At 42.4% G+C, this 27,618-nt stretch overlaps 1 protein-coding gene across 4 annotated transcripts; it reads right to left on the bottom strand.

Moving 5' to 3' along the window:
• Positions 1-471: 471 nt before the first annotated feature.
• On the bottom strand, positions 472-27,521 carry OGFRL1 (opioid growth factor receptor like 1). Of its 4 annotated transcripts, none has more exons than XM_069011338.1 (7): positions 23,962-27,521; positions 14,534-14,620; positions 13,936-14,017; positions 7,906-7,984; positions 7,749-7,815; positions 7,461-7,606; positions 472-5,482 (listed from the first exon to the last, which is right to left on the bottom strand). In XM_069011338.1, the coding sequence occupies exons 1-7, from the start codon at positions 23,983-23,985 to the stop codon at positions 4,726-4,728; spliced, it is 1,242 nt and encodes a 413-aa protein (XP_068867439.1). In that variant the 5' UTR covers positions 23,986-27,521; the 3' UTR covers positions 472-4,725. The 4 variants fall into 4 exon arrangements, with proteins under 4 accessions (XP_068867439.1, XP_068867437.1, XP_068867436.1 ...); XM_069011336.1 differs by lacking the exon at positions 23,962-27,521 and adding an exon at positions 15,989-16,347 and having other exon boundaries at positions 13,936-14,014; XM_069011335.1 differs by lacking the exon at positions 23,962-27,521 and adding an exon at positions 15,989-16,346.
• Between the last annotated feature and the right edge of the window lie 97 nt (positions 27,522-27,618).

Raw genomic sequence — 27,618 nt, 5'->3', positions numbered from 1 at the left:
GTAAAAATGTAGTCAGAAGGGACAAGTAAGGTAGCATTGAAATCAGCTTAAGAAAAGTTTCTGCCTCAGCAGACATCTTCTGATTAAAAACAAGTATTTTGTCATTAGAATCTCCCATGGTGTTTAAAAACTGACTGGAAGTGGATTACTCTTCATCTTGCAGTACTTTTAGTACTCTGTTCAAATGCAGTAACAATTCTTGAATAAACAGATCTGAGACAAATAAGAGATCACCTTCTCCACACAAAACATTATTAAAACATGGAACTCAAAGCCACAAGGGAGTGTAGAGGCTGAAAGAAACCATGAGTTCAAAACCAAAAAAAATCCTGGAGAAAAATGACATCACTGTATAGTTTCTTTCTTTCACATCATCTGTTCGTGGCCACTGCTGGAGGCAGGACACAAGGCTAGAAACATCTTTGGTTCTGATCCACACTGGCAGTTCTGAGGACAACATACATCATCAGCATGGTATCGTCACACTTTTATTAATGGCAAAACTTGCTTCACATACTTGCATCTTATTCATAAATACAGCTTTTGTCAAGGAAATTCAGTATTATATGTTTCCTGCAAAAGTGTGGTGTAAAAAAATTACATTTTCACTTAAACATATAGAACTTACTATAAATTGGGATCAGTACCATCACAACAGTCAGAAGAAGAAAGATGTAAAAAACCCTCCCAATTAAACAGACATACATAAATTTTATTTAAAAACAAACAAGAAATGGTTTCCCTTTAAATCCAGTAAATGTCACTTGTCTTACCTCACTGGATCATCCATCAACATTATACAAACTTCTAAGGTCTGTAAACCTTCTGTTTATAGTACAGATATATGCAACTACAGATTATTAGAATTATCCTGGGATAGTTCAAGGAGGCTTACACTAGGTTACGTGAAATATTAACAATTATTATACAAATACCTAATACATGAGCGTGCTGCAATCTTAGAGTAGGAAACTAAGGAGCTGACCCAAGCCAGGGAACAGCTCTCAAAGGGTTATTGCACTAATTTTTAGCATCCTTCAGGATTTTATTCGAGTAACATGAACACGAAGACCTCAGACCTGCTCCTAGATATGTGCACACATGTCACTACTCTTCTGCTTTGAATGGTCTGTGCTGCACACCTCGTGTACCCAAGCCTTCAGTCTGTGCACCAACACAGTATCAGGTACTGAGGCACAGTTGTGTCTGGCATAGTAGGGCACAGAGCTGTAACTAATCTTAAAGTGCCGAATTTTTGCATGATTTGTATGAGCGCCTTCACTCGCATCTGTGTACTCAGTAACACTGTTTCAAGTTGCACATTCATATCCCCTCACCAAAAGATCCTTAAAGTCAAATTCACAGGTATGTGCATGTACACACTACTCCCACTTAACAGTACCAGTGGCTACTCAGATGTACTTACTAGGAAAAGACCTTCCTATGGGAGGTTCTGTTCAATTAACATATGAACAGCTCAGATCTAGTCAAACACTGGGGCAAAATACACTACTGTAGTAAGTACACAGAAATCCCTGAATACTTAAGCATATAGCAAGACAAAAAGAAACAGTGAGCAAATGATTTGACTTTCTTTGCATACACTCAGTTCCTGAAGTAATGGTTAAACAACTATGTACTGGCATTTTTGAGAATACAATAATTTCAACACACATATATATACTGTATATAAACCTGAAAACCAATACTTAGAAACTTCAAGCACAGGGTGCTTCTGGTTGCTAAGGCCATGATTCTGTAACAAAAATGCATACAGTGCACCCACTTGGTCCTCACAAATCTCAATGGGATGCTAAACTGTATGATTGCCCTGCAATAAATCCTTCTTTTCAGTACTTACAAAATCAGAAGAAAAAATTCCTCTATGAAAAGAATGATAAACTGTCACATTTTACATAGAGCAGAATTTGTTAGTTAAAGCTGAAGTGTCCCATGGGAGTAATTCTGTTGATAAAGCTGTAAAACAAGGATTAGAGTGTGCAGGAGCCCATCTGACACAAAACCCCTCACTTACATAGTCCCCACAGTTCTTTGTAGGCACTGATACACCACTACTCTTCTACGAAAACTGAGAGAAATATATTGAATTGCGGATTTAAAAAAAAAAGATAAAAAATTGCAGAGTTAATACAGGTGTAAGTGCCAAAGTTCTTGAAAGTATTTTCAGATACCCTGGCTCCTTAAGGCAGACAGCTCTGTCAGATTAAAACTATTTTAAGTACTTAATTACGAACATTGAACTAGTAAGCATGTGAGAGCCGTGTCACCATAATGAAATACTGCAGAGAAACCTGGATGCACATCCCAAGAACTTTAAAATCAGAGCAAGATTTCTTTTTCTTTTTCAGCAGATGAAAGATCTCCTGAGGTCATTGATGTTCAATCAAATTACAGTATAAATATAGTAACACCTCCAGCATCCCTTATTTCACTTCAATACTCTGCATTTTCTGTAAAGTGTTGAACATTAATACTAAAGTCCATAAATTGAAGGCTCTGTATAGCTACTTATGCTATAGTTTTGTTCCTTATACACAGGGTATCAATTTTCCCTATGGTACTCAAGAAATAGCTATGTAAAAACAACTCTATGAAATTTGCATGGTTAGGCACTCAAGACTGAAAAAGTCATAGGCAGTAAATGAAGTGTCCTCCCTTTGCACACGTGGAAGGGCAGAGTCCTTAACTACACAGACCAGTTTTATCACAGCATTCCCTTCCCCTTCTGTTCTGAAGGTCAAAGGCAAACATGAACAAGGGGATCCCAGTTCAAGTCCAGGGAACAGTGAAAGGCTTCTCAGGATCTTTCTGGCCTTAAGAAAGTGGTGGCTGGAACTCTTTGGGGCATTTCTGCTCAGACAGACTTAATGCCTACTTGAATGATCTGGGCTACCCTAAAAAAATTCCATGTATGTAAGTTCCTTTCCTCACAAGTCAGCACAGAAGGAGAAATACATCTTCCTGCTTCCCTGCTTCTTTAGGATGAGAAGAGCCTAATCTTTGTCCATAGGGATCAAGATCTCTAACTGCCACTCTATTTGATCCCAAGAACCAGCGCTACCTGGGGAAAACAATGGATGATGCATTGCCATGATGGGCATTAGAAAAACAGAATACAAGACATTTTGTCTATGCTCTGAAACCCTTGAAAACTTCATCATTTTGAGTTATAAGACTTGAAAAAAGTCCTGTAGTATTCTGACACTCAAACTGTAGTCAGCCTCTTGCCTCGTAACATTTAATCAGAAATACATTAAAAGCAGGGGATAATACATACACTTTTAAACAGAAAATACATACAGAAGTTTTAGAGTATTTTAGGACTGTAGGAATTGTGAGTTGTACCTGCCTTATTTTTTAATTCATATTCTGCACAACTAACATGCTGGGTACTACCTTGTTTGACTTGAAGGGCAGAAAATCAGAAGCAGCTACTCAGGGAAAGCAGACAGTTCTTCAGCAGAAGCTGGGAACGATCTCAGTAGTGAAATTCCTACTTGTTGGGTCCCCAGATAAAATGCTCTGAGGGTGTATAATGTTGCTGGGCAAATCTCAGCAGTTTCCTCCTTTCTCTTCAGTCTCTAATAGTATACACAACAGACTGGCCTGCCTTAAGTTTCTGCTGATTATCAAAATAACATAAAACTGTGAGAGACTTATGATAGAGAGCAAAGAGAGGAAACAGACAGCTGGAAAGAAGCATCAGGACTGCCTTTGTCTTTGAGACCAGCAACGGGTGACTCTGCATTGTGCAGACCCTACCAAAACGGAACAAGAAACATCGAAGTTCAAGTAACACCCAACTTGACATGCCTGGTGACCTTTTCTCTGATGGCTTTGCTGATTAGGCAGTGCTTTGTGGTGAAGACACTGTTTTCAGCTGTCCAGAGGCTTTCCAGGTACTGAACCCAGCTGGGGATGTTGTCTTATTACAGCTGATCAATAGAGAGCTTTCAAACTGGGACCAAATTTGAGTCATCAAAGAGATCCCTCCCCCCAGATTAGTTGTAACAAATGAGTCAAGAGAAGGGAGAATTTAACAGGGACTAAAAGAAGTCTAAAGTGCAACTTCCCTTGTATCCAAAAGCTGTGGATACAGTTTCTTTTTAAGTTAAAACTTTTATTCAATGTACAGTGATTTCCAGCCGGACAGGACATGATATATGCTATCCACTGTTAAGTGCCTCCAACAAAGATGCTAATCTAAGGTAAAAGATGCTGTGCAAATACTGCTATTAATCATGACCATAGATTCCAAAAAAAACCCCACTAGGGTAAAAACTGTGTTCTTGAAATAATTTCTAGTAATTTCATAAATGGAAAACAAAACTTAAAGCAAACTTAAAAGAAACTTAAAAATTCTGATGTTCCAAGCCTTTTTAGTTGTTACACTTTAATTTTTTACTACTGCATGAATTTTAAAAAGTAGATAAGCTTTTCTGTGCAATCTGTCTGGAAAAGATAATGAATTACTTAGCTTTCAGTATGCACAATTGTTTTAAAGAGACACACCTGGCTGACTGCTGATAAACTGAGGTTGAAAAAACCAAAATTCATTAACCTACAACAGAAGCCTAATCTGAGGCATTTGCAACAAGCATAGTCTCGTGAACTTACACTAGATGGAAATTTCAACCAAAATGAAGGAGCAACGAATAATTTGCTTCATTCAATGTGAAACAAAGATTTTTTTAAATCTCAGACTCATGGTTTGAGCTCATCCTTAGTTTTTGTGGTGGTCCCCCCTGAAAGTGTATCCTTATCAAGGTTATCTTGTAGATCTGCTGATGTGTCATCTGAAGAATTCTCAGTGTTACATAAATCTTTCTCTGTAATTCCTGGGTGATTTCCACAGTCATTGTTCAGACTTTCATCATCTTTTTTGGAATGAGAAGCGTCCTCCTTTCTGTCTGAAGTATCATTTTCTTCTGATTTTGAAAGCTGGCTGGTATCAGTGTCACTGTTCTTTTCACTGTCATTCTGCCTAACAGCATCACAGTTCACTTCTTGTTCATCCTGATCATTTTCTTCCCCATTTTTTGTGAATTCTACCTTTCTTTCTTCAGTTGTTTTACCAGCTGAGCTTCCACTTGCCGATGTATTCTTGGGCTCTTTTGTTTTCTTATGCTTAGAAATATGACTATTGGGAATAGAAACTGGAGATGCTGGCTTTTTATTTGCTTTGCTTCCCTCTGACTTCTGTTTTCTTGGGGGTCCCCAGATAAAATGCTCTGAGGGTGTATAATGTTGTTGGGCAAATCTCAGCAGTTTCCTCCTTTCTCTTCGGTCTCTAATAGTATACACAAAATATTCTAGAGCACTTTGCTTAATGTTGGGAATGGTATCTTCCACAAGAGCTTCATGCAAAATAAATTTTACCAGAGGAGATTTGAAACTCTCATATCCAAGTTCACCAAGACTTTTCAGAATTCGAGTGATTCTCAAGTAGTTATGTTGAGACCTTTAAAAGAAATGGGTAAAAAAATTCTATTGAATCAGAAAAAAACCCCACTTTACCAACACAGAACTGGAACTGCAACTCCTCAGTCCTTTTTATCACTTCAGGTATGTACTTCAGGCTTCCTGTATTTTAATTTCTCAAAGCTGCTGAAGCTTACTAGCACCTCCTTTGCTAGGATGTTGTGAGTGAAAATTAGTGTTTGTAAAAAGCACTGGGGGAGAGGGCTGAGAGAACATAAAATCAAACATGCACTGATTTTTGTTCCTTCTGCTGTATGAGAAGGGCAACAAAGCTGGTGAAGGGTATGGAACCCCTAAGTCCTATGAGGAGCAGCTAAAGATAATGGGGTTGTTTCTTCTGGAGAAACAAAGGCTCAGGGGAGACCTTACTGCTCTCTACAACTGCCTGAAAGGAGACTGTGGCAAGGGGGGTCGGTTTCTTGTTCAAGGCAACAAGTGACAGGACAAGGGGAAACAGCCTCAGGTAGCACCAAGTGGAGGTTCAGGTTGGATATTAGGAAAAATTTCTTCCCTGAAAGAGTGGTTAAGCATTGGAACAGGCTACCCAGGGAAATGGTAGAATCACCACCCCTGGAAGTGTTCAAAAGATGATTAGATGTGGCACTCAGTACTCTGGTTTAGTTGATATGGTGGTGTTTGGTCAAAGATTGGACTCAATGATCTCAGAGATATTTTCCAACCTTAAAGATTCTATGCTGTTCTCTTTCAGGGGAGAAAACCCAGTCACTTTGTAAACTATAGGGTTTATAGTGTATTTACAGTGTAGCTACCAAACAGGGTTCATTGCACTTCACTCAAGTTATTTAAAAGCTGGGTCTCCAGTCTAGACTAGTACCTGCACTACAGACACAGTCAGTGCTGCGGGAAATACAGGCATCTCTGCAGAGTAAGTCCCACTGTTTTAGGAAATACCTAAGATAAAATGAATGAACTCTTCTGGAAGTGCTTGTGCAAAGCTCTTTCCCTCGTAAAGTACACCTTAGTATGCAGTAAAACTTCTAAGTTTGAATTTTAGATTGATAAAATTAGGTAGAGAGAGTCCCAAATCCTGACTTAAAACTGTAGCTACTCACTGGAAAGAACAGGAGTAAAAACATGCACTAACATTTTGACTTCCTGAAAGCCTGTTTCATCTGTGGCCTGAGTCTGAGGCCACACCCATTAGCTCATATAATGTTTAAGTAAAAGTATTCACAAATTATTCCCACTATTCACCTGGAATCCATCAGCAATTGTACCTACAAGCTTTCATCACGACAGAAGAACAAAATGCTGCAAGAAAACAATCTGCAGCTCTAAGGTCAGAGATACAAGAAAGTGACCACAAGATTTGAAAAGAGGTTTTGGTACAATTAATCTCTATGAGACAAAATTCAGTGCAAACTCAGGATCCACACAATACCAATGAAAAGCAACTGATATAATTTGCTCAACATTGGGCCAAAGTTTGACTTAATGCATGTCTAAACATTCCCAGATCACTATTTCAATTAAAAATATTTAAATACATAGTATTTTGTGTTTTGAGGAGGGAGGGAAATCTTGTTACTTAACTTTCATACAGGTGCGGAGAATTGGATCTTTCTTAAAAAGAAGTGTAAATACAAAGATAAGCCACTTATTTTTTTCCAAGTGAGAAGCAGCACTTTGGGATTGGGTGAAAACACATACAGTCACATGACAAATTAGTTTGGAGCTGGGATCTTCTTCAGCACCATCTAAAGTGTATTTTCAAGGAATTCAATGACATCAGTCCAACTGGTAATGGGTGAGAAGAACAATCAAAAAAGGGGAAGGAGGAATGTACAGATAGAGGCACAAACCAGGAGTCAACTATTTATTTTTCACTTTTTTTTTCTGGCAGTCTTTGGAAAAAAAATCTTTGCTTTCTCTAGAAAACAAAAGGATACAGAGATTCTATAGCAATTCTAGCAAGTCAAGTGAATGTCATTACTTACTCATTCAAATGCTGAAATCTTTCTTGCCAGTTAGCAGCTCGTGCTACGTTTCCAGTTTTATCAATTAGTTTTATTCCAAAAAACTCCAACATCATTTTGTAAGCCAAAAGGAATCTTCTAATTGCTTCTTTTGTTTTCTTGAATTCCTAACAGACAAAGAATATGTCCAAGATTCTAAGTGGCACTAAACCGAGTACTTCTGCATTGAGTAAGACAACTCTACATAACAAAAAGCAGTTATGTATCGAAATTACTGTGATGGTTTGTATTGAGCTCAATTTGTATTACCTCAATTTCATATGTAGTTAATTCTTTAGCATAGAAGTTCAGACCTTGTTCCCTCAGTGGAAAAAGCCTGGCAAAAGAAGAAGTGCATTATGGCTCAGTATAAGAATACTTAATCAAATTAATGCTTTGAAACAGAAATAGGTAATAAGTGACCAACCACTGTATGTAAGTGTGGTTATGTTCCAGTTTTTCATAGTCTCCTTTCCATTTATTTAGGACTTCTTCAATATAAACCCCTGCATAAAAATAATTTGAAAAGCTGTTAGGTAGCCATCAAAACCAGCACTCAGCTAGATAAAGTACATGCCATGTTAACACAATGATACAACACATACTTTAATTCTCTTTCAAATACTATGTGAAATAAGGTCTATTGCAGACATAAATTAATTAATTTAAATTTAAAGCTAATTTATTTACTAAAACATAATTAAAAATAAGGAATTTATAAAATGTCAATATAAACAAAACCAACTGACTTATACTGGGTTACTAACAGGTAAAGTTATGTGGCAGCAACTTCTGTAAAATATATCCAAGAGTTCTCATGTCATAGATCCCTTTATAACACTGACTGGTAATTAACAAACTGCTTCCATAAAATACTGCACTGTGAATCACCTGTCATTGCTTTTACATGACAAAACTCTGCATCTATCTGTCTATCTATCTTATCCATCCATCTAATCCTCACAGAACAAAGCCTCAATTCTTTATGAAATCTCCCATACCAGGAATCTCTCCAGCTGCAAATAACATTATGATTGGGAAATCTTTCTCAACTAATGGTGGCCAAGCATCACACTGAGACTGTGCTCATGAAATTCAGTCATGGGCCAGGGCCCTTTTCCAGGTACTACACAGATATACAAAGTACATAAAAGGATGATCCTTGTTCCCAAACCTGTACAATATCTTTCCATGAATGAGCACCGTGTTTTTCTGTTTCTATTCTGAAACCAACAACAGTTTTAGTACTGCTGCACAGACTCTCCCAAAGTCAAATAGCACAGGAGCAGCCTAAAAACCCAAAGCCTCAGGTAGATAGTCTCCTACTATACATTTAAGATGCCTCTTTCCCCCAGTGAAAATTTCCATTTGGGTCTCAATGGCAAAGGAGGACACACTTGATACTTTTATTTAAGAAGTGAGGAAAGCAGCCAGTCTAAGAGGCTACTAAGAACATGGGGTTTCCAGTGTAGGCAAGGCTGAACAGGACCTTGGGAAGAGGACCTTCGCCATCACTGCATTGTATCCAACCTGTATTTCAAGTATTGGGAAACTTGTTGCTCAGTCCCAGGGCAGAGAGACAAACAGGCCAGCTCTGATCCAGAGCCACAAGCTAAATCTGTAGGTCATGGAACTAAACTTCAGATCTAGTATTGCACTAGAAATGTTTTGGGTTTTTTTTAACAACATTCTCCAGTATTTCAGTCCTTAACATGGTAGCTAAGAGTCCCTCCAAACACTCTCACACATACACAGACTTGGGTCAAGGAGGGGTTACTCTTTTCCATTCTCAATACAAACTTCTGCACAACCAGAGCTCACAGCCAACAACACGTCAGCCTCTGTGGCTTATCAGCTACCTTTGACATTACTAACTGTGGCTTTCTCCTGGAATACTATGAGAAATGCTAGTCTTTACAGATTTTTGGAGGGAAGTTCTCCTCTAGCTTTCATGGCTCTCTCTTCTTGTAGCTAATCCTCTTGAACTGCTCCTTCATTTTGGTCCTTAAAGGAGTTCTTCCCCACAACCTTTTTAGTTTCAGATCCATATGGTTCCCAGGTTCACACAGACCTCAGTGCCCTTTGCTTTCTTCTTGTATCTGTTCTCTGTGTAATGTCTCCCAAATCTGCTACCTCTTTACTGGCCATTCACAGACCTCTCTCTTCTTGCAGTCAAGCTAAAACTGACTAAAAGAATCTGCCTATGGGTATCTAGATAAAGCTCAAGTTGGTTAGAGCAAAAGTCTTATCTTTCTTTCACAACCTGAGTTATTTTCTCACTTGCTAAGGGTATTACCACTATCTTGTCTATAAACAGCTCTCATCTTCAACTTTCCTATATGTATATCTTTACAACCTTCTGTATAACGTTCCTTTCCATTCAGCTTCCTATCCAAACTCTCACATTTTGCATCTCAACATCCTTCTTCTGGACCTTGAAAAGTGCTTTCTTGCCATGCTTATATCTACCCTGAGTGTTGCTGAATGCAGCTACTCTGAATGCTGGTAAGACCATCTTTCTAGACTGCATCTTTTTTATACTGACCCTTTTTTTTTGCTTTGCATTCTTCCATCCTGAAACCCTTTTCTATAACATCAAACAAAAACTATACACCTTTATTTCTAAAGCCTTTGTGACCTGTCCCTTACTACCTTATCAGAACCCATTTGTTGCTATGAGACTGATCCTGTTTCCAACAGGATCCTGCCTCAGAGGCAGCTTACACATCTCACTCCTTCTGCACTCCAACGTGCACTTTGCTATTTCCTACTGAGCCGCTCTCATTCTGAGAGGATCCTTCTGCAAACACCTTCAAAATAAGCTTGTCATCATTCTTTCAAAATTCTGAAAAGCTTATTTTTGGCCTGCAATTTGTCTTTTTTGCTAACAGTTAAGCTCTCACGTGCTGAGACTCCTGTCTATCATCCTGTCATAGGTTAGCAAGCATAGTCCCGGAAGGGATATCCTTGCTAAGGGGTGCTTACAGCTTCCTCTGGGACCTGATAGAACCTATCAGCTGGCCAGTTTGAATATGGACAATTCTTTAAGCCACTTAAAGTTGTGACCGCCTCTGTGATACACACTTAAGAATAGACAAACTCCCCCCCCAAGCTCTCTCTCGTTTCCGGCGCTGGGACAGGTGGCTGCAGGCCCCGTGCAGGGGCCAGCAGGCCCGGCCAGGCCCTGCTTGGGCCAGGCCGGGCCGGGCCACGGCCAGCCTGGAGCCATGGGCCTGTTCCAGCCATGGAACCCCCCCCCACTGCCTTGCCGTGGGCAGCCGGAGCGGCTCGGAATCCCCCCCTCCACTGCGGCCGAGATTCAGCAAAGCGGCACCTCTGTCCGGCAGAGGTCAGTGACCAACTGCGATAAGCCACATTCCAGCTGCAAGGCCGAGGTGAGATTAACCCTTTTATTGCTGTGAAGAGCTGAAAACCTGAGGGAAGAGAGAGAGGAGATGCTTAAAGCTGAAAGTCTGTTGTGAAGCTATGATATATCAGAGTATCCTGTTGTAATTTCATGAAGATATGGGGGGTGGAGTGTTCAACTCATAAGCAGAAGCACCTGCGCTGAGATAGGCAGATGCTGACGCAGCTGTAATTTCATGAGAAGTTTGGACAGAGAGAGATGAACCAGATGAACCAGATGAGGACTTTTGCTCCAAAGAGGAAAGGAGAAAAACCTCAATTCCTAGAGATGCTTCCAGTGATAGTCTCAAAGATGAAGATGACCCTTTGCTCCCAGGGAAGGAGAAGGGCCTCTGTTTTTTTTCTGAACAGCTCAACCTTAAAATTGTACCCCGAAAAACTTCAAGAGTGGACCCTCGAAAGCAGTTGCGGGAAAAGCTGCAAGTCGGGGGAAGGGACTCACATCGCAAGCAGAGAGACTCCTCTTCCTAAATGGACTGAACAATATTTGGAAGTGGGTGGCTGTCTCGGTGTGATACTGTTTTCATAGCACGAGCAAAAAGAGACTTCTCTTTCTAAATGGACTGAACAAGGTTATTATGGAAGTGGTAAACAGACTGAACATCTTAAGGGTTGTCTTTACATTGTCAGTGGGAGAAGGGAGGAAGGTGGGGGGAGGAGGAGAGTTCTAAAGGTGGTATAATATTTTTTTCTTTTCTTCTTTTAGGTCTGTTAATAAACTTCTTTATATTCATTCAAGTTGGTGCCTGCTTTGCATTTCTCCTAATTCTTATCTCACAGAAGATAAACAGTAATGAGTATTTTAGACCAAACCACTACACTAAATTGGTGTTTCTGCCCGGTTACAAACCCAACCCGCGACAAAATGGTGGAGAATGCGGGCAATTGATGAGATCTGTGAGATAAAGCTTAATTAGGAGGAATACTGGGCAAAGCAAGTATTAGGTCATAAGTTAAGTAGCATGATAGTGAGAAACTTATATTGTAATTGTACTGAACTACCTAGGGGTGGAATATGGCAGAAGTTGAATGCAATTTTGATAATAACTCTTAAATGTGTCTTCACAGAGGCGAGGGGTGGAGAATGTCATAGGTTAGCAAGCATAGTCCCGGAAGGGATATCCTTGCTAAGGGGTGCTTACAGCTTCCTCTGGGACCTGATAGAACCTATCAGCTGGCCAGTTTGAATATGGACAATTCTTTAAGCCACTTAAAGTTGTGACCGCCTCTGTGATACACACTTAAGAATAGACAAACTCCCCCCCCAAGCTCTCTCTCGTTTCCGGCGCTGGGACAGGTGGCTGCAGGCCCCGTGCAGGGGCCAGCAGGCCCGGCCAGGCCCTGCTTGGGCCAGGCCGGGCCGGGCCACGGCCAGCCTGGAGCCATGGGCCTGTTCCAGCCATGGAACCCCCCCCCACTGCCTTGCCGTGGGCAGCCGGAGCGGCTCGGAATCCCCCCCTCCACTGCGGCCGAGATTCAGCAAAGCGGCACCTCTGTCCGGCAGAGGTCAGGTGACCAACTGCGATAAGCCACATTCCAGCTGTAAGGCCGAGGTGAGATTAACCCTTTTATTGCTGTGAAGAGCTGAAAACCTGAGGGAAGAGAGAGAGGAGATGCTTAAAGCTGAAAGTCTGTTGTGAAGCTATGATATATCAGAGTATCCTGTTGTAATTTCATGAAGATATGGGGGGTGGAGTGTTCAACTCATAAGCAGAAGCACCTGCGCTGAGATAGGCAGATGCTGACGCAGCTGTAATTTCATGAGAAGTTTGGACAGAGAGAGATGAACCAGATGAACCAGATGAGGACTTTTGCTCCAAAGAGGAAAGGAGAAAAACCTCAATTCCTAGAGATGCTTCCAGTGATAGTCTCAAAGATGAAGATGACCCTTTGCTCCCAGGGAAGGAGAAGGGCCTCTGTTTTTTTTCTGAACAGCTCAACCTTAAAATTGTACCCCGAAAAACTTCAAGAGTGGACCCTCGAAAGCAGTTGCGGGAAAAGCTGCAAGTCGGGGGAAGGGACTCACATCGCAAGCAGAGAGACTCCTCTTCCTAAATGGACTGAACAATATTTGGAAGTGGGTGGCTGTCTCGGTGTGATACTGTTTTCATAGCACGAGCAAAAAGAGACTTCTCTTTCTAAATGGACTGAACAAGGTTATTATGGAAGTGGTAAACAGACTGAACATCTTAAGGGTTGTCTTTACATTGTCAGTGGGAGAAGGGAGGAAGGTGGGGGGAGGAGGAGAGTTCTAAAGGTGGTATAATATTTTTTTCTTTTCTTCTTTTAGGTCTGTTAATAAACTTCTTTATATTCATTCAAGTTGGTGCCTGCTTTGCATTTCTCCTAATTCTTATCTCACAGAAGATAAACAGTAATGAGTATTTTAGACCAAACCACTACACATCCTAACCAAGATTGCTTTATTGTCTCCTCCTGCTTCCTGATCTGTCTGCTACCCTCTTCTCTCTCATACGTCGACTGCAAACTCTCTAGAGTAGGGCTTGTCATCTTTCAGCTTCTCCTGTGTTTGTGCCGAATGCTGCATATGATGTTCCTGCTCCACTACCAGAACTACTAGGGACACCGAAAAATGCCTTTGTTATTGTTATTGCAATAATCTCACACAAGATTAAAGCACATTTTTTTCCTCTTACACAGTTCTAGGGATAACACTCTTAGATTGCTGCCACTCCTATTCAAGCAGCAAGTTTGTGCAATATAGTGGAAGAACTTTATCTTTGTTTAATAAAAGGTACTGCCACAAACCAGTGGTACTAACAACGCCCTGTACTACTTCATGCTGATAATGTCTAAGAAAAGCACCACCTCCCTAGAGTGAAAGCTAACTCTGTTTTAAGCACAACCAGCTCTCGTGTTATCAATGTGCTACTCCAGCATGGGAGGTTCACGTTGTACAATATATTACGATACACCTTCAGTTTGCTGCAATTATCACCACTGTTTCAATCTGCTGCTATCATTAGTGAGCATTCTTTTGTTATCACTGTTACTGTCGCAGATTACTCACCATCAGGTTTAAATGGGATTTTATTTTTGTAAAACCGAAGATTGCACAAGTCATTTTGATACCGGAGATCTTTAAAGTTCTGCTAAAAGAAAGAAAATAGGACATTATCAGCCTACAAAAACCTACCAAGGCTAGCCAGAAAGTGACACTGGGCTCTTTGAATAATTTAAGGACAAAAAAATATCAATCTTTTAGGAACCACAGAGTTCTACTCATGCACTTAAAGTCTCAGTTTAAGGATCTGGAAGTTCTTTCTAGCTGGTACCTTCTCCTACTGGGGCAGCAGCAGCATAGCAGCACCCTCCCTTCAGTCTCAGGGAACTTGAGAGACAAATAGGTCAGGCAAACGCTATAATCTACCATCTTTGATATCCTAGGCACAAGCCTTTTCCTGGGCTCCTACCACAGTTCCCAGGCTTACACATCTCGTGTGTTTGCATGTTTACCCAGGATGAAAAGACATTGTTTCTCTCCCACTCACATATGTTGGGCCTCTGTATCAGCTTTTTGATTGTCATTTCTTGTACTTATTGGACAACACAAACGTTTAAGAATGGTTTTACTGAAAAGGCAATTTTAAACCATAAAATATTCTTACTGGGTACTGGTGTCGGTACTTGTATAAATCTCTTGCTGCGTAGAAGCTTCTCTTTGGCTTGGCTGTCAGCTCAGTTCCATCACCACCCTGAAACAGTTAGAAAGCAGATAATCATCATACGCAAACCCCCTAAATAGAAAATTTGTATAATATTAAAAAAATTACTTTTCATTATGGATTTCAGCAATGTAAACAAACGTAAGTGCATGTATTTGCCTACTGTTTGGCCAAACACTGAAAATTTCCCCACCCGAGACTTAACACAACACACTTTAAACTTAAGTTAAAAAATTTAATATAAAATACAAAAGCAAGACCATGAATTATCCTTCCAATGAGGTCGAATTTGACTTAAATCAACAGGCTGATTGTCATTTCCAAATGGAAGACTTTGAAGTAATTTTGGCAAGTGCTAGCACAAGATGAAATAAGTAACTGAACTTGAAAATGCAGAGACACGACTAATTCTGAGGAGAAAATCATACTATTTGAAAAAAAAAAAAGTCATGTGTACATAGACTTATTGCAGCATGTGGAAGAAAATGGATAGTTACTGAAAAATTTCATTCTACTGCTTTCAATACACATGTAATAGGTTAAGGTCATGCCTAAAAGGGGAAGTTTCCTGTGACTGCACTGGGTATTTGCCATTCTTATTGCCCAACCCGTGGCTTATTAATTGTACATTAATGACCAACAAGCAACTATGTTCATTTCCCCTTTCACAAGACCAGCTCTGACCATACCTGCAGGCAAAACACACTTGCTTGAACAAGAAACACCCCTTGACACTTAGCTATCCGGCACTAGTACCACCATATATCAAGCAGAAAAAGGAAAGACGCTTAGGCTTACTTAATTCTGTATGGTCTCTGAACCAAAACACGACATATACAACAAGCTAAAAAAGGACCCAGCTGGCCCACCCTACATGGTATTCTAACTCAAATAAAATTATTGTCAAAAGAACACTTTATTTCTTTAAGCTCAGCATTTACAAAGCTTCCTAAAGAAGAGAAACTCGCTCTGAAAATTCCTCACACCCACCGAGGAATCACAATTCCATTGCCACATAGGACACAATATTCAGATTTTCATCCTGTTAATTAAGAGGCCACGTTTAAGGCTCCATTTAATTTAAAACACAGCCTTCCCTGGAAATAGCAGAAGCGGGAATGTTAACGACACCAAGGCCTCGATTTTCTCTCAATAATGACAGGGGAAGGGTGGGGAGAGCTCAAAACGGGCTCGTCCTTAGTGGACATGCCGTGCTGGGTTGTCCCCAGCCGCTCCGAGCGCTGGGCAGCAGCCCGGGCCCGCGAGTGCCGCAGAGCAGCGGGAGCGGGGCTGCCCAGACCGCGGCTCGGCTCGGCTCGGCTCGGCCCGTCCCCGCTCGGCCGCGGGGCCCGCGGGCAGGGCAGGTCGAGGCGGGGCCGCGCCCGGCGCTGCCGGTACCTGCTCGGGGCTGGCGGCGTCCGCCTCCGCCCGCTCCGCGTCCTCCTGCGCTGGCGGGGCCGGCGGCGGCTCCCGGGGCCGGCAGTCGGCGGCGGGCGGCTCGGCCGGCTCTTCCCCGCCTCCCGCGGCGGCGCACACCCCCTTCTGCCGCCGCGGCTCCACCGCCTCGGGCTCCGAGTCGGTCTCCCAGGTGGAGTCGCAGTCCTCCACCGTGGTGGGCTCCTTGAAGCTGACCCCGCTCAGCAGGCTGCCCATCGGCCCGGAGGCCGCGGAGGCCGAGGGCTGGGAGCGGCCGCGGGCTGCCTACGGCTGCGGCATGGCGGGGCGGGGCGGCGGCGGCCGGGGCTGCTCCCCCGCCCGGCCCCAGCCCACGGACACGCGCGGGGCGGAGCTGGAGGCTCCAGGATCTCCACCAGAAACACGCGCGCCCAGCCCTGGCGGCGGGCACTGGGCGGCACCGGGCCGTCGGCACCGCGGGGTCGGGCGGGGCGACTCAGGGCCCGCCCGCCGCCGCCCGGGCGCCGGGGAAGCATCGCTCGAAGGGAGAGTGGGAGTCTCCCCTCCGAGGAGGTGCGCTCCGCGGGGATTTCGCTTCCCGGAGGCGGCCGCGGTGTCCCCTGAAGGGTTATAAGGAAAGGAAGTGGGTGCGGGTGTTCATCGAGAAGAGTGGGGATGGCGGCTGCCCCAGAGCAGTGGTCTGGGGTGGAGATGCTTTGCTCAGTGACAGAAGTGGTCGTGACACCTGCAGTGTGCAAGCTCCCGCTGTCCACTAGACCTGGGAAGGTTTGTGGTGAGGTAGACCCCGAGGAGTATACAGGTACTAGAGAAGACAGGAATGGAGAGGGCAGTGCTGTGGTAACCTGCCAGTTTCAGCTGCTCCTAAAACTCCTGCGAGTTTGGGGATAAAACATGATGTTCAAGGACCGATTTGGAGGGGCAGTGACAGTGTATTTTGTATTTGGCTAGCACATGCCTTTTGGACAGAAACACTGCCAGGAGAGAAGACCTGATGAGTTGACGGCTCAGCACATTGTTCCAGTGCCTACTTTCACCCTCATGCATAAAAATGTGTTCCTCGTTTCTAGCCAGGGATGGTAGGCTTCAGTTCACACTCGGGGATTTCTGCCTTCTCCTTAAAGACAATTCTGTGGTGTCTGGTGACCACTCCTAAAGATGTGTATTATCATCAAGTCATCTCAGTCCTCTTCTTGGTAAACCAAGCAGGTTAAGCTTCTTCAGCCTCTCGCCATAAATTGCCTTTCACATTCCCTCACTCAAAGTTGTACCTTTTTTGTCTGCTGTGTCTTGAATGTTTTAGCATCCATTTCAAGAGCAGGTACCAGCATTTTAACTGGATGTCAGGATCATCAATATAGAGGTGATTTCATCTATATATCCTTGTTTCCCTGTCTACTCTCTATAAACTGAAAGAGCATTTTAACTCAAGTTGCCACAGTGTCATGCTTAGATTCACTCATGTCAGTCTCATACATAACCCTCCTTCAGGTTCATTTGAAGCATGTTAGATGCACACACTGACACCAAGGACAAGAAATTACTGGGAATGCCCTGGTTTGTGAGGCCTTGTTTCAGGCAAGTATTTGCAGTAGCAGCTCACCTAGATGTAGTCACAGCTGCATGGCTGAGCTGTGAGCCTGCCATACAGCCCAGTCTACCTCTGCTACCCATGCCCCTGCTGCCTCCCACCATCACCTGCCTTGGCCAAGACAGTTCTCTTCTTCCTGTGCTCTTCATGGAGATTAATAAAGCCCATTCAGCCTTTCCAATACCCTTTAGTCACCATCATGGCAGCTGCTTCCCTCCTCAGGATCCAGCAACTCCCACTCAGTCCAAGATCAAAGCTGGTGGCCCAAGCCAAGACACCCTCCTCACCCTCAACCCCATAGGTTTTTGAGATCTACTGGAACTTTTTTGATATGTGATATTAAGGAATGCATGTAGAACTCAGGAAAGTTCACTCTCATTTTTGTCAGTGGACATCATTTTAATAAAGAATAAAACATCCCCATCAAGCAGGCACAAGAGAGGTTATAAGCGGGCAAGCAGTAAGACTAGATGCTAGAGCTGCAGCTGGGGAAACAGTCTTTTTTAACACTCATGCTTATGTATTTTTATGCACATTTTTGAGAGTTCCCTCTTTTTTGACCTCATTTGGGGGAAAAGCAGATTTCTTTCCTGATTCCACAGTATCTCCTCCCATGCTGTTGGCATAGTTTGAAGGAACTGACTTAAGAAATTTTGATGTCTGGAACACATTTTTCTTGACTACCTGCTGACCAGCTACTTCCATTAGCCAGTATCTTCTGGCCCAGTATACACCAGCTCTGCTTCCTCTCCCCTGCTACAGCTTTTGGCAATGTTCCCTCACAGTGATTGTGTTTATACTATGGACAGTGGAGCCTCAAAAGCATGCCTTGCACGTACATCAAAAGTCAGGGGAAGGTTTTGATGATATTCAGTATGTATGGCAGTTAATCCCACAAACTAAAGATCTTCCTGCAAGAAAGCTGAATTTCTTGTGCAAGTAACTGCACCTTATTATAGACAGCTCAGTTTTACCTGAAGAGCAAGGCTGTCAGCCAAGTCTCAAAGCTGTCGGCCAAATCTCATCACAGAATTTTAGGTAGAGTTTTAAAAGATCTGGATCTCAGAGCACTGCTAAGAACTGGGAGTCAAACGAAGTGGTGGGAGATCTCACCAAGCCATTCCCCATCATTTACCATCAGTCCTGGTTAACAGGGGAGGTCCCAGATGACTAGAGGTTAATCAACATGACACCCACCTACAAGATGGGTGTCTTGGGGTGATTTTATGATGATTAGTCTATTCCCTTATCGTCTGCTGTATGCCCAGAAATGGTTGCTGTAGCTTTAAGGTGGGTCTGGGGGGAGCCTTGGGGCTCTTCTGCAGGCTTTTTCAAAGCCTCACTCCCCAGGCATCCATGGTGCCATGTGGACTGCGTCCTTTTTTTTCCCTTAGCTAGCTTGGTTTTTGTTAGCTTAGGCAAGAAAGTTTTTTTTTCCTTTCCCTGGCCTTGGAGAGGCTGCCACAGCAGTCCTTTGGCAGGTGTTTTTTTTTTTTTTTTTGAAGTGAACGGGATGGTTTGGTTTTGGTCTGAGATCAGAGAGAACAACTGGTGGAAGAAGAATTGGCCTGGGGCTGCTCCATCTCAGCCCCAGACCTCGGAAAAACCGAGCCAGTGAGAGAAAAGACACCAAATCCACCAGCTTCATCTTCTGTGAAGAGGGGACCAACACCAGAGATTCACCAGGTTCCCATCTGTTTTGCCCGAGCTGCTGTGTGAACCTTTTGTGGTTTTTTTGTTTTTTTTTTTTTTTTTTTTTTCCTTGAGACAGGAGCTGGCACCATTTTTTTCTCCCCACCAGGTTGCTAGCTGGAGGGGTTTTGCAGCCACTGGGAGCTGGCAGAAGGGGGTTTTACCCCTTGCCTGCCGACACAAAGAAGCCCGGAGGTCAACGCTGAAACCCCTCTGGAAGGCGGCACTCAGTGCCCAACACACAATGAAAAGGGGCAGAGCTCCTCACCCAAAAGGGGCTGTATCCTTCTGTCGCTGTCAGGCAGGCACGCAGGTGAAGGCAAAGAAGAAAGAGAGAGGGGACTCCCCATACGTGTTCCACGCAGCTTTATTCCCATGAAAAGCCAGAGACGAAGAAACCAATTGGTGGGAGGGTCCAGGGATTTTTATACTGGGTACAGAATAGGCGGGGAAAGGGATCTCAGCCAATGGGATAGAAACAAGCAGGTGGAGTTGACAGGAAAGAAACCAATAGGAACAACACATAGGCGGGACTTAGGGAAGGATCCAATGGGGCATCGAGGAACAAAGAACTTTCTAGAACTGATACATATTAAAGAAGGAAAATGAATATTCATAACTTCATACATAAAACAAGCTAAACATTAACCAGTTGGGAGAAAACATGCAAAATGCAGAACAAGGGAATCATGGGTTCTCACCGTGACTGAAGTTACATGCTAAACTTGGGTTGCTGACCGCCACAGGTGGTTGTCTGAGTTCTCCTCAGGAGACAGAGTGGCTGGAGCCACCTGCACTGCCACAGCTGGCCACTGTGGTTTTTTCTTTCCCTGGCATTTTGGGGTTTTCGTTCTGGGGGGGGCAATCTGCCCTTTGCCAGGTGTATGCATTTTTCCTCTGAACAATGTTTTCTTTCACAGTTGCAGATTATTGCTGGTTCTGGTTGTGAACTAGAGGCAGTCAGGATTCATGAAGAGGCTCTAGCACCTAGAATAGCTTCGCAGGGTGGTATTTGAGAGCTTGAACAGATTCCCACAAGACATATCTTAATTAGAAAAAAATAAATTCCATTACTTCACAGTCATAACTGGTAGTCATTTTTGCAAAGGTAGTGAATTTATGGCCCTTGAGTTCACTAAAGTATTCCTGTACAATGGAAGATGACTTCAAGTCCTAAAGCCAGGAGGACCTGTTTCAGTCGACTAGTTTGACTATCACATAACACAGGTGAAGAACAACAGAAGACCTAGGGGTCTGCAAACCACTGGACATCAAATATGGACTTTCATAACACTTATAAAAAAATAAGCACTTCACTTTGGATTATATACATTTATATACATCTTAAACAGCATGGATTAATCAAAGCCATCTCTTTTTTCCTTCATGAGGATAGAGTTTTATAAGGACTTCAGAATGGAAACTACGTTGCTTTCTCAAAGTTCATGCTGCATGTATATCGTGTGATAACTGTTAAAAAACTGTTAAAAATGAGGTAATTGTAGTACTTTATCATTATCTTGGGAGGATGCTTTGAATAAGATACCAGAGAGGTCAATTAACAGCTGTGAAGAGACTTACCAACCTAATATTAAGGTGATATAAAGCTGGGAGGGATTATGCATCCTTAGAGGATATAGCAGACTACAAAACCGCTTTGATAAATGACAGAGGAAGGCAAAATAAATAACATTGGTAAAATGAAATTTAGTTGAGCGAATGTAAAATGATTCATAGTGGATATTTAAACATACAAAGGTAGATTTAGGAAATGCAGAAAGGCATCAATATGACAGAAATGTCTGGGAGCTACAGCATTATTTACATACATTCAGACAAGGGTCCAAATATATTTGGAGACCAACATATATTTGGGCAAGTGTTCAAAATCATACAGGTATGACAATGTTTTGTATGCAATAGCTGTAGCTGACTGTTATTTTAATGGGGCTTGTTACCTCATGTACTTATTTTTTGACTACGGTGAATTTTAGTTCTCTTCTTTAGTCCAGTAATGCCCCAGATTGCTAAATGCCAAGCTTGGTGTAGTAGCTATAGAAGGTGAATCTAATTTATAAAGTTCTCCATAATTTCCCTCTAGTGAATGTAATTGGAAATGATTAACTAACTCTAAACTCAGAAGTCAGGTTGCATATTTGCCTAAATTTGTTTCTATTGAAATCTGAAATTAATTTACAGAGAAGAAAAGACTTCACATAAATCATGGTAGATGTGACAGATCGGTGTATTAAGCTCACTAAAGCCAGTGGAAGTTCTCACCTTTTGCTGGGTTATGACTACAATCCTAAAGACCTTAACTAAAGCCCTGTTTATTGGAGTGTCTTGCACTACAAGTCTGTAAAAGGTCACAGCCAAGGTAAACTCAGAACAAATTAATAGAAGAGTGTTTTACTTTAAGATGATCTGTCTAGGTAGTCAGAGAAGCAGTTTCAGTGTAGTCCTTAAGACTCTAAGATTCTTCTTGTTTTCTTTCAAACAGAGTGTAAGACTGCAGCCAGTTTCTTGAGAGGAAACTGATCCAGTTCTAGGATGCAACATGGTCTAAATGAGTTGCTGTGCAGAAACCCTTGATTTATAGCTGGAGGCCTGCATCACCCTTGTGATGGACTGGAACCAGCTACCCGGGTTGGCACTACCAGCTCTTCTGTAGTGGGCTTATCTAGGGTGCCTCAGCAGGTCAGCTGCCTGACATCACAGATAAGAAATGACATTCACTTGCCAGAAGTACACCCAGGATGAGGTGATGCCATTAAGTTTTGCTGAAGGGCTCCTGGACTGCACCATGCAAGCTATTAATTTTGGCAGTGGAAGAAATTCTCCCTGAAAGACAGTGTGTGATGCAGAGGCCCAAATGGAGGCATCCAAGTGCCTTTGGAGATCCCTTAGTGTGTCCACCTTCTGCTGCAGAAGGGCACTGGTGCTCCATAGGCTCAGGAGGTCCCGTGGTGTAGCTGCCAGCCCCATGAAGACATTTTGGCTACTCTAGGTCATCTCCAAGGAAATAATGCACCTTCTATGGGTATGCTTATCATATACAGGCATAGGCCAGCTATGTCTGTATGTGACTGGTTGGTTGGCTGGATCACTTTGAAAGCTGCTGGTCTGTATTGACCAGAGCTCCGTTTATCTAATGGACTGTTACACCCCTTGTTATCTTTTGGCACACATCTCTGTGTAAGCAACTAAATTTGGGTGTTTCTTTACAAACTTGATCCTGCCCCTAATGTCCCTGAGCATCCATATTTCTGTTGGGAAGGTGTGCTCTTGGGGCCTCCCTCCCCTGCCGTGGGGTCCTGGGAGAGGGGCCCTGGGGCAGGAAACACGGGGTTTCCACAGCCCCTGGTCAGCCTCGTTCCCCATTGGTTGTGTTTCCCTGCACGGGCAAGGACCCTCGGGTCCCGTGATTGCCGCAGTTCCTCAGCAGAGCCCCGGCCATGCGGCTGGAGAAATAAACATCTCTGAAACATCTAGCAAGAATCGGTCCTTATATATTTCTTTCCATGGGCCTCGTTGTCTGATACATGTGTTGCAGTATCCGCACTGTAACAATGTGCTACAGACTGCCTTTGATGACAGATGTGTAAATGGACATTTCTGACCTGAGAGCACACATCTCCTGTCTTGAACTTCCAGAACTGCTAAACGAAGCATCTGTGCCAAATGTAGGACATGATTTAGTGTACTCAGAGTAGGTAAACCCCCCCCCCCAAAGCTGTGGGATTTTCTTCTCTGGGGCATTAAACAGAGACAGAGACTGACATTCTTCTGAAGCCTGAGAAGGCTTCTCATTTGGGGTATTTATGTCCTGAGGCATCTAACCTGTAGATGCTAAGCCTGAGCTAATCACACTACTACTAATAGAGAAAAATAGGAACCTCCAGAGGATATTCCATATCATCCTAAAACAGGTGTTTTAAATATGTAAGCTAAATCACAATATTGTTTGTATCTACTGATTACAAAGGAAGCCAAGATCTAGTCAAACTCCGGTTTAGACATCAAACTTTAAAGCTGTAAAAATTACATGACATGACCCAGTCCCACACTCTTGAAGTTTTCTGAAAATACTGACTTTTGGGTACCCACTACCATAGGAACAGAGAGAGCATCCAACTGAGCTGGTGGTGAGCATCCCTTTTCCTGGCATGAAGAATATCTGTAATCAGGTCATATAATGTAATACACTTCCAGTGAGAGATGGAGAGGACTCTTGTTTCAGAGTGTCTGTTGCTAGGTATGCAGAACTCAAGAGTACAAATCTCTTTAGGAAAAGACAGGGCTTTAACCTTCCTGTCACATCCTATTGAATTTCTGATGCATAAGATCAAAATGATAAGGAGACGAACAAGAAAACTGCCTCCTCCTCGGTCTCTGAATGAATATCCAGCCTTCATACAGAGAAGTATGAAAGGCTATAAGGAGATCATAGCATCATACTACCCTGGTATGTCATTTGCTGTGCTTTACTTTCTCACCTAAACACAGCAGAAGTTGTGCAGAGCCCCTTCTCCATCCATAATGAATAGTAAATAATGAATCCCATTCTGTTCTGCTTGGATTAAAGGGTCTCACTTTAAGGTGACATAAACTCAGAGCATCCCCTGGGAGTGCAGCCAAGCGGTACCAACTTAGAGCCGTCACAAGTTTGACCCACCTCTGTCAGCTGAAAATGGAGCATGCAGAAGCAGTAACACTTCAGTTTGACTAGACTAGGAGCTCATGCTGTCCCTGGAAAAGATATTGCCAATAAAGTAGTATTTCAAGACCACAGACTCTGCTTGTTCTTTCTTAGCTGAGTTTTGATATGACTGTGTGAATTTATGTAGTCGTGATGGTGCAACATAGCTATTTCAAAGATCTAATTGACGTCAAGATTGATATGATTCATAGGAGTCATAGGATCCCTACCAGTGAAAAAAAGTCCAGTTTAAATGATATGCATTTGTGCAGTTCTATAGTTTGCTTCTTGGGAGATGATTGTGGATTTCATACACTTCATCAAGGATAATTTCAAAGTGCCTAAAGTCACTGATCTTTGACAAACTCCTCAGCAATTAGTTCCAGCCACAGGCTGGCACAAGACCAAATTACACAAGTGGGACAACTACAGGCACAGACTCTGCCACCACCTGCTTTTCATCCTTTTTCATATAATGCTTTCTACATCATCTGTAGAACACCTATATAAATACATGAACTAGGGAAGAAGTTCATCAGGGAAGCCATTTTTAATTAGGTTACTGATGCTCCACAGGGCTTTTAGCTTGTGATTAAGGCAAAGACACATAGACTGAGATACAAAAGTAAGCAAAGACACACAACCAGAAACAGAAACCACCAACAATGCTGGCTTTCATGTACTTATCGCAGGCCCAGTGATTTTTAAAATCATTTGGGTTAGTTCACTTAGTTAAATTACTCTGCACAGCCTTAAAACACAGGTCCACATCAGCCCTACCTGTTAGTCTTTGATGGCACCTCAAAGCAACCTTTCCCCATGCCTGCCAATCTCTGTGTGACTTCAAGGTGGCCAGGCTGGAGAGAGATGACGGCAGAGTTGAGGAATTCAACTGCTTTGGAGTGATGAGGAGCAAGACATGGCTCACAGTCTGTGATCTGAGATGGGACTGAAGCATGTTACACTTTACACAACATGATCCTCATATGAAACTGTCAGCAGTTAGTGCACACATATTCTGGAATGAGTGATTTTTTTTCCTACCTATCTTGTTTGCCCCTGTAATATTCCCTATCACAGACTTCCTTAGATCACCAAAGCCTCATCCTACTGCTATTGCGCTCTTCTATTCTGAAGAAAGCATGTTAGTAGAGCCAGCAAAAGCCTCTCCCTGTTTATCTCTGTGGTGCCATAAATACATTAAGTGTATTTGCCATCCCAACAGAGCATGCAAGACGGTAAGTTTAAAGAGATGAAATTCTGCTTCTAGTGACAGAGAGCTAAGAAGGGATAGGGATGATCTTTTCCTGATATGACAAATCTGAGTTATGTGTTAACAAATAACATAATAAATGTTCACTTTAGGAATCTGATGCAGTGAAAAAAATGATCTGAATACAGTGAGCACATGCACTGTAAGGAATTAGCCCATTTCATTTTGTAACATGCCCTATTACAGCGTGAAACCGCCTGGCAGCTGGAATACAAGCAGCCTTTGACGGGCTCAGGAAAGACATTGCCACACTTTCACACTGTTGTTTGACCAGGCTGAATGAATCATCCAAACGGGCTCACTTCTCTCCTGAATGAAGAGATGAGTAAATAAGCACATCGACATCCTTTTGCATGTGGCAAAGTGGGTCAGCAAAATATTGGTGGTAATGTGCTAAAATACAGTGAATGCTTTGTGCAGTTTTTTTACTGCTCTGTATGAACTCTATGCTTTCTTACATCATAATTAGGCAGCTGCGTTTGGGAGGAGTCAATTTTTCAAAAGAGAAAAACTCACCTAGGTGAGCTGGGAATTCCAAGATTTGGGGAGAAACAAGAGAGTACAAATTACATGTTGATCAATAGCATTGTTAAAAAATAGTAAAAGCAAAACTAAAAAAGCCCACATTGTCACCATAATTACAGATGAAATCAGAACAGTGGATAAAGCTGTTATTTTGTCAAACATTACATTTGTTATATTAGAGGTCATTACAAAGCAAAACACAAACCAGGACATGGGCAAAAGAACACAGCCAAATTCAGTCTCAGCATGAAGAGCTGAGGACAGACAAAAAAAGAAAAGGAGTGATCCAGGCTAGGGATTGGAAGCAGGGAACAGTTTCCTTGTGGGGTAAATGCCACTTGCTCAGGGGACAGGAGGATCCTTACCAAGAGGCTAAGAACAGTTAAACAATGTACACTTGTGTCACTATTGCCATAACCAAAAAAAAAAAAAATCGCCACGCTACAACAGAAATGTATGGCTAACAAGAAAAGAGGCAACTTTTCTTCTTGATGTTGTTGTTGAAAAGGACAAAGCCCCACTGTTTTTTCTTAATACCATTAAAGCAATGGCATTTCCTGGCTTGTGATGTTTGTGGTGGTATTTCCTTGTGGCAGGAGGCTACAAGTTAAGAACAGGAGGTACTGTTAACATTGTATGGAACACAGGAGAAAAAAATTCATGATGAACGTTTGTGTTCCTTAAATGAATTCTTCAAAGGAATCAAGATAAAAAATAAAGATTTCCAGCCTTGCATGAGTAACAATATTGAGTGTTCTGGATGGGTTTTTTGGGAGCTGGTTCAAACTCTGACATAAGCAATTCACTTTCACGCAGGTGCTTGCTGTTTCTAGAATGCAATGATCATCTCCCTGTTCTGCTTCAGATGAAAACAATGATTCATTTCTGTATTACATTTCTATGAAATTTGTCACCCTCTAACACCACTCATAGCTATCCTTAAGCAGGGAAATACTTGACAGGTCTGAAGGTGTGCCAGAGTGAAAAATAAAGCACCTGTGGTAATGTAAACATCATGTTAGGGCTAAAAAGATAGAATAGGAACAGCCCTTTTCAGCTCCGTGTGTTTGAGAAGACAGCTTTGCTGTGTTCTTTCATTTACATTACAAAGGGATGTTTTTGGCAGAAAGTCAGTGTAAGCAGCATTCATTACTCCTTTAAGGGGCTTGATAATTCAGTATGTTAATACACTGCAGGCTGTCAATGCTGTCAACCATCCACCAAGAGATAAATTAAACTTTGTTCCAAGATCAGTATTTCTGTATGCAGTCCTGAGATTAAATGGGATTGGAGATCTGACCATGGGATGAGAACTAGTGATGGTTGCTATATTTGGGAGACATTTTGGGTGAGGCAAAAATCACCAGGAACTGAACAAAATGTGAAAGTAGTCATCACCAGGTCAGAAGGTATGAAAATCACAGAAAATGAGAAAAGTTATTAAATCTGACCGAAAAACCCAAAACAACAAAACAAAAACCAACAACAACAACAAAAAAAATGAACCAAACACAAACCAACCCTCAAATATATCTTTGAAGTCTGGCTCAAAAATGGAAAGGAGAAGTGGGTTTCTCATGCAGCTTTGGGTATGTCTAAATGGTTGCTCAGAGCACCCTTACAGTCAGGGGTGAGAAAGTGAAACTTTTAGGTAACGAACCATTTAATCCTTAAACAGCCATTTAAACTAGGTCTGATGGAGTACCTCTTTCTTTGTCTACTTTATAAAGGGAACACAACTGACTTACCTGCATACAGACAGAAACACTGATGGTATCTAAAGACACCCAAGAAGCACTAGAAACATTTTAATTTACATGAGCTTATTCTGCTTG

This window comes from Aphelocoma coerulescens, chromosome 3 (assembly GCF_041296385.1).
Source record: "Aphelocoma coerulescens isolate FSJ_1873_10779 chromosome 3, UR_Acoe_1.0, whole genome shotgun sequence".
NCBI lineage: Eukaryota > Metazoa > Chordata > Aves > Passeriformes > Corvidae > Aphelocoma > Aphelocoma coerulescens.
This window is presented reverse-complemented; position numbering and strand designations above follow the sequence as displayed.

Excerpts from the sequence above, each read along its gene's own strand:
- OGFRL1 (XM_069011335.1), bottom strand. The coding sequence starts at position 16,243 with ATGGGCAGCCTGCTGAGCGGGGTCAGCTTCAAGGAGCCCACCACGGTG. Across the intron at positions 14,018-14,533 it reads AGTACCGACACCAGTACCCA|CAGAACTTTAAAGATCTCCG; the intron begins GTAAGAATATTT and ends TCTTTCTTTTAG. Across the intron at positions 7,607-7,748 it reads TAACTACATATGAAATTGAG|GAATTCAAGAAAACAAAAGA; the intron begins GTAATACAAATT and ends TTTGTCTGTTAG.